Below are 7,412 nucleotides of genomic sequence, written 5' to 3'. Positions count from 1 at the left end.
CCGTCTTTTTCTTGTTTGGTAATTTTCCAATCCTATTATGCTTCTGACGAGTTATGGAATCTTTTAAATCTGGGAACAAAATTGACGTGTTAGTGTACTATATAAGATATACTCATTTATTTTGATCTCTAGTACTTAAAAAAAAGTATCTTTGCACAAGTGTCCATTTCACAAGTGTACTTTGTTTTTAATTATATTTAAATTCTGGTTATAGCTTGCATGTGATTTTATAACTCATCAATTATACGATCATATTAGGTCCAATGTAACATGTAAGATATCGTATCACAAGGCATGTCTATACCAAAATTGGATGCATTAAAATCAAGATGTCGTATCTGTTCATTTGCAAGAATTTAATTTGTTTAAGAGTTTTAAAAAATTTGAGCTTTTAATTTTTAAAAATTTCTTTGTTCTCAATCAAAGGTCGTGAGAAACACTTCATCCTTAAATAAGCCTTATATGGCTTGAATCTAAATTAATCAGACTAATAGATTCCGAGTACGAGATGATTAAGCATAAAACGACCTTTTGCAAATTTTAGAAAATTGATGAGTTTCGAAACTTCTTGTAATAGTATATTTTTTCAAAAACAACATCAGGCACATATCTCCCTTTTTTTTTTTTTTTTTTTTTTGCAAAATTGGGAAAAAAATTGCCACCTATGTTTTATATCTATTGATTTTGTAAAAAGGTTTTTACATGTCCACTGTAACCTTTTTTTTGGTGATGTCCAGTGTAACTTAAATACTTCTAATATATTACTCATTATATTTTTTCAATTACTAACTCATACATAGTGTAGCATTTATTTAAAACTAGTCATTACTTAGGTGTGTTGCACATATTCCCTTGTTAATCATACTAAACTTTTGAACTTGTATCCAAAAAAGTTATCTTACGGGTGTGGTGTCTGGCTCAACTTGCGTGCACCTCGACTATTTTATCAGTAGCATAAATATTAAATAATTTTGTCCATCAAAGCTTAGATAGGTCGAAGATAATGTTTTTGCACAATGAATTGATAACTTTAGGACCCGTTTGGCCATAGGTTTTGCCAAAATATATTTGGATTTTTTTGGCAAACACATATTTGTTCATAAATTTTATCTATATTTAGGCAAACTCCCAAAACCCAAATCCCAAAGCAGCTCAAGAGCTGGTTTTGGCCCAAAATATCACTATTACATTTTTTAAAAATTGCCCCAAACTTTTATATTTTATAAAAGAGTCCACTATTTATTATTTTGTAACAATGCTGCTTCGTCTTCTCGGTCATCTGATAGTCTATTATGTAGTTCATTATAAAAATGATAATTTTGTATCAAATTTATTTATGTTCAGGACTATGATTTGCAATAATATAATGAATGTTATTGATAAAGATATTGTTGGGTATTTGTGATAGTTTTCAGAACTTGTGGATATAAATCATGTTTTATATTTTTTCAAAAAAAGAAGTAAAATATGTTTTAAAAACTTATTTCCAAACACATTTTCATCTTCAAACCAAACTTCATCCAAATAAATTTGAAAATTTATGGCGAAACGTTAACTTAACCTCTACCCGGAAACGTCAAGTTCATGACCTAACAAAGTTGCACAAAAGGCATGAAGGTTGCACACTTGCTCCACCAGCAAAAGAAAATAGTAGTCGACAACAGACCCCTTATGGGGCCAGTGCCGAAGCATCGCGCTCGCCGCTCGGCACCAAAACTAAATTGGCCCCATATTTTTCTTCCGTACGTATGGCCCGGACTACTGCAGTACCTCTTTACACGTACTCACCTTTAAGCCACAGCCTTGTTTATAAAATTCACCATTCCACACTCTTCCCTCACATCTCAACTCAACCCAAATTCACTTCCAATTTTCCTCTTAAACCCATCACTTCTTTCACTATTTCCTTTAAAACATAAGAAGGGAATTTTATTTCTTGCTAATTAGTTCTCCTTTGCATTTGTATGCGGGTAGAAGTACTCGAGTCAAGAATTAGTTATTATTGTTGTTGCTGTTGTCGAAGAAAAAATGGAGAACCAGAATTATGTACCGCAACATGTGGACGCGTCTAGGCCGTCGTTAGGCTTCCCTTTGGGCACTGCGGTTTTGTTGATTCTCATATTTTGCTTAAGTGGCATATTTTCTTGCTGTTACCATTGGGACAAGCTCCGCTCTCTCCGCCGCTCTTTCTCTGACCTTGAAGCTGGCCTTGATCCTGCTTCTTTGAAAATTAAGCAAAATAACTTGGTAAGTTTTTCATTTACTTCTGCAATCTATCTAGCCAAATACCACGGAGAGGCAAATTCAAGATTTTAAAAGGAAGTAAAAAAAATTCATTGACAGTGTAAAAAAGATTTTAAACTATAAAATCTCTAGTAATTAGGAAATTCTAGGGATTAATCAAGAACTTATGAGTAATGGTAAGTTTTTCTAATTGTGTGAGCGTGTTTTAGTGGCGAAACCAAGAATTTTGCCCAGGGTGTTCAAGATTTAATATAAAAGAAATTGACCTATATACGTAATATAAGTTCTATATATACACAGTATATTTTTTTCGATGAAGGGATGTGGCTTCGCCACTACGGTTTCAAATGCCTTAAGAAAGATCTACCAGTATATTAAATAAAATGTTGTTAACTTTAGTCTTCATCTACCTATTGAGCACGAACAATTAAATAAGTATGATTAGTAAGCTGAAAAATAAAACTAAGTTATTCGTTTTAATAGGTTAAAAATTAGTGATAGTATAAATTTTTACATTATATATATATATGTTGGAATGTGCTAATGTAACCTAATTAATTATCGGCCTTTGATTTATTTTGCTTTCTTACTCTGTTTTTTTTTTCAGAATTGGAAGCAAAAGCAAAGCACAATTTTGCCAGCAGTATTAATGCCAGGAGATGAAGTACCAAAATTCATAGCATTTCCATGTCCATGTCAATTTCCAAGACCAGAAAAGGTTGTCGAAGAGTTGCCGAAACTGCCGCCGCCGTTGCCTTCGCCGCCTAAGCCGCCTCGAACGGTGGCGGAAGTACCTTTCTACCAGTGAAAAAAGCTTTTCATTGAGGACTAGGCTACTTGGTGTATAGAGTTTTTGTTTAATCAAATTCCGAATATTTTTACTTGTAAATAGTATTGAAATTTAAAGTAGAAATGGCATGGTGTAGCCACTATTTAAGGTGGTATTTATTTTTTATCCAACAATTCTAATGTTGAGCAAAAATAGCCACTGCCCTATTAAAATTAATATGAAAAGACATTTTTACCCTTTCTTCCCTTGCTTTTCTTCCCAAACCCTTGCTTCTCTCTCTCCGTGCCTTCTCCATAACTGTAGCATTATGTTGAGGTGGCGGAGCCTATCTACACAGTCATTCTAATGCACATCGCTTGTAAGCATTCATTAAAAGACAAAAGCTCTTTAACAGAACTTTTCAATATTCATGGTTCAAAAGTTAGTAACAGAACTTTGTAAGTAGGGTGTAGACCTTCTGCTCTCCTTGCATGGTTCAATTGGAAAGCACAAAATAAAAGAAACAAAAATAATGATTTCAATTCATAGCCAAAGAATAATGTCGCAGACTCTCCCAAATTTAAATCTTTTAACTTTGATTTTCAAGTTCAAAAGTTAAGGACAGACATCAGTTACAAGTTCAAAACTTAAGGACAATAGGTCCTTAACTTTGATTTCCAAGTTCTAAAGTTAAGGACAGGCAGTCCTTAACTTTGAGTTTCAGTTTCAAAAGTTAAGGACAGACAGTCCTTAACTTACAGTTACACGTTCAAAAGTTAAGGACAAGCAGTACTTAACTTACGGTTACAAGTTCAAAAGTTAAGGACAATAGGTCCTTAACTTTGACTTACAAGTTCAAAAGTTAAGGACGCTTGGTCTTGAAGTTTGAGTTCCAAGTTCAAAACTTAAGGACATGTAACCTTGAAGTCCTGAACTTAGAGTTCCAAGTTCAAAAGTTAAGGACATGTAGTCCTGAAGTCCTGAACTTAGAGTTTCAAGTTCAAAAGTTAAGGACATGTAGTCCTGAAGTCCTGAAGTTAAGGACATGAGCAGAAGGGTATTTTTGTCCGAGCAGTTAAAGTTTATTAAACCAGTGGCTAAAGACTAAAGACATTTAAAACGCTGGCTTTAAAATAAAGACATAAGCTGTTAGTGGCTATCTGTGCACATCGCCCAAATTTAAACAGTTCACTTTTACTCATGGGATCTTTACACAAATAACCGTCCATATTTATTGTTTACTTTTTATAGCGATATACATAGTTTATACATTGATTATACATAATTATACACATATAATATATAACTATACATATATTATACATCCACCGGCTTTTTTAGTTTAAGCGATTAGGTGGACGGCTATTTTGGGTTAATCCCTCTTACTTATCACATCTACTCTCCAACAACATGATTATGATTGAGCAACTCTATGCAATTAAAGGAAGTGTTACTTGTTAGTATACTGTATTTGTAAAATAATTTTAGAAATATAAATGAACATAAACAGAAATGAACATAAATAGGAAATGAACAACGAAATAACAGAAAACCAATTCGAGTCCACTGAATTCACAGTGTTTTCTTAAGAAATTTAATCCCCTCCTAGTATACACATTGGTGTAGTGATACTTCAAACCCCAGTGTTTCAGCGAACACAAAGTTCGGTAGCAAATCAAATTCTGAGCAGAATAGTGTTGTATTTATAGCCAAAGTTGGGCTGAAATCTGAAGAGGTGCAACTCTTCAGAATGGCTGTTTATGCAAAACGGCCAAAGCATAAATGCCATTAATATTATGTTATTAAAACAAATATTTACCAAAAAGTTAATCAATCAATCATTTGACCGAAGCCGAAGCCGAGCTGAGCCGAACGAGCGAGAGACGACCACGGTGCGAGGCTTGCCTTCTTCTCAACTCTTTAAGAGCTAGAAGAAGAGCAATTCCTTATATACCCATAAAAAATCTCTTCCTCTTCCAATATGGGACAATGTCCATTTACCAAGGGGGGAAACTTAAAATTTCACTCAAAAATTTCATTTCCCTCCATTTCCCATTCACCCTCTTTTAAGTATTTAATATAATAATTAAATACATAAAAAACCCAACATTACTTTGGGGATTTTTTTTAAACGTAAATTAAATTAACGAAAGTGTTATTTTTTCGTATATTACCAACAAGATTGTGGTGTGGTGGTAAGTACTCTTTCATTCTTAATTAAAGGTTAAGGCTTGAGCCCTGGGTATGAAGTTGTCCTTGTTAGTGAGCGGTTTAACCCCCAATGTGAGACATTTTAGTGCAAATTCGAATATAATCGGGTTTCAATGCGGGTACCGGACATCGTATGAGAAATCCAAAAAAAAATCATATAATGTATCACTTATTCATGATTAATTAATTAACATATATTCTCTTAATTTAATTTTTATAAACTAATGACCTTGTGAACTAACTTTTACACTGTAATGTCACTTAAAAGATCTAAAAACTTTTTTATCGCCTTTACCTTGGTGGGAAGAAGAAGTCTTGAGATAATGTTCACCTTAGTCTTATCAACCTCAATTTCTTTTGACGTGACTTTATGATGCACTATTCATTCCCTCGCTATAAATGGTACTTTTCCCAAATTAACACGAGATAGAATGCAATCACATCATTTACATATTTGTGGATAAAAGTAAACCCTCATTTTCTTGGACGTTAAAGCATGATAAATAGCTCTATCTCATTTAATGTGTCTTAATTTGATCGGATACAATATTTAATAACGTAAAGAATAATTTTGTATTTGATGATTTTGAAATGAAGGTGGGTATGATATAACAAAAGATAAACTTTCAATCTTGTAATTTTATACATGTTACGTCATTTCTATAAGAGAATATCATTAAGAATAAAATATGAAGTTTAAAATTTTAAAGTTACTAAATATATAAACAATGATATTATTTTTGAAACAGATCAGAAATAATAATAAATGAAGGCAGGAAAAACTATGATTTTGTATCTATTGATTAATAAGCAATTGATATAGTGAAATTCCTAAGCACAAAACATTTCCCGAAAAGAAGAGAAAACAAAAGAACTTGTTCTGCTTCTCAGACAATTCGAATTTTTTTGGTTGTATATACTTGTATTATTGCAAATCAGAACCAAGAATAAGAATGATAATGCTTGTATTATTGCAAATGAGAACCAAGAATATGAATGATAATGGTATATTGTATTATTGCAAATCCGAACCAAGAATAAGAATGATTATAACAGTTAGAAGAGTTGAAATTTATCGTTTTCGTTCTTTGATTTTTGTTTCCCTTTTTGGGGTCAGGTCAGGGCCGGAGCTAGAAATTTCATTAAAGAGTGTCAAAATATATAAAAGTAAACATACGAAAAAAAAATCAAATGGAGTCAACATATAATGTATATGCATATATATATATATATATATATATATATATATATATGCTTACATAGTATATTTTTTCCGTGAAGGGATGTCAGTTGACACCCTTTGCTGTAAGGTGGCTTCGCCACTGGGTCAGGCTATGCTTTATTGCGCAATGCAGTTTACTTCAATTTGTCAAACTCTTTTTTGCGAAAAAATGAAAACAAAATTTCAAGTTTTTATTATATATTCATTCTTATTAATATTTAACATCACGGTATTTAACTGAACATGAAATTTGAAAAAGCAAGAAGAAGAAAATAGTAGATTCCAAATAAATGAATGCAGGAAATGCAGTGATCCTTTGGTCGATATGACAATACCAATTTGTATGTATTGATTAAACAATTGTTGTAATGGAATTCCTAAACGTGTTTCCCGAAAAGAAGAAAAATAAAAATATTTATTTGTTCTGCTTCTATGACAATTCAAAAGTTTTGGTTGTATTATTAAGAATCAGAACCAAGAATAATAGCATGTTTAGTCAAGCTTCTTCAATTTTAAATTTTTTTTTTTTTTCAAAAAGAGTATTTTTTTCAAAATGGAGGTGTTTGGCCAAGCTTTTAGAAAAAAAAAAAAAAAAAAAAGTGGTTTAGGGGAGAAGCAGAAGCAGTTTTGGAGACGCAAAAAAAGTAGCTTCTCTCCAAAAGCACTTTTGAAAAAAATACACTTGATGCAGTTTTTAAAACTTGGCCAAACACTAATTGTTGCTCAGAAGTGCTTTTCAAATTAATTAGCCAAACACAAACTGCTTCTCACCAAAAATATTTTTTAGAAAAGCACTTCTCAAAATAAGCTGATTTTGCGGCTCGGCCAAATAGGCTATAAATCTGATAATAGCAAGAAGATTTGAAGTTAATCGTTTTGGTTATTTGATTCTCTTTTCCTGGGGGTCATGCTATGCCTTATTGCTCAATGCAGCAGCTTGGGGGTTGGGGTGGGGTGGGATGGGGG

The 7,412-nt window shown here is 32.4% G+C and overlaps 1 protein-coding gene across 1 annotated transcript; it reads left to right on the top strand.

Moving 5' to 3' along the window:
• The first annotated feature begins 1,814 nt into the window (after positions 1–1,814).
• Positions 1,815–3,207, top strand: LOC109212647 (uncharacterized protein At5g65660-like). The gene is made up of 2 exons (XM_019376314.1): positions 1,815–2,247; positions 2,852–3,207. Exons 1-2 carry the CDS (start codon positions 2,029–2,031, stop codon positions 3,050–3,052), a joined length of 420 nt encoding a protein of 139 aa, XP_019231859.1. The 5' UTR covers positions 1,815–2,028; the 3' UTR covers positions 3,053–3,207.
• The last annotated feature ends 4,205 nt before the right edge of the window (positions 3,208–7,412 follow it).

This window comes from Nicotiana attenuata, unplaced genomic scaffold, assembly GCF_001879085.1.
Source record: "Nicotiana attenuata strain UT unplaced genomic scaffold, NIATTr2, whole genome shotgun sequence".
Lineage (NCBI taxonomy): Eukaryota > Viridiplantae > Streptophyta > Magnoliopsida > Solanales > Solanaceae > Nicotiana > Nicotiana attenuata.
This window is presented reverse-complemented; position numbering and strand designations above follow the sequence as displayed.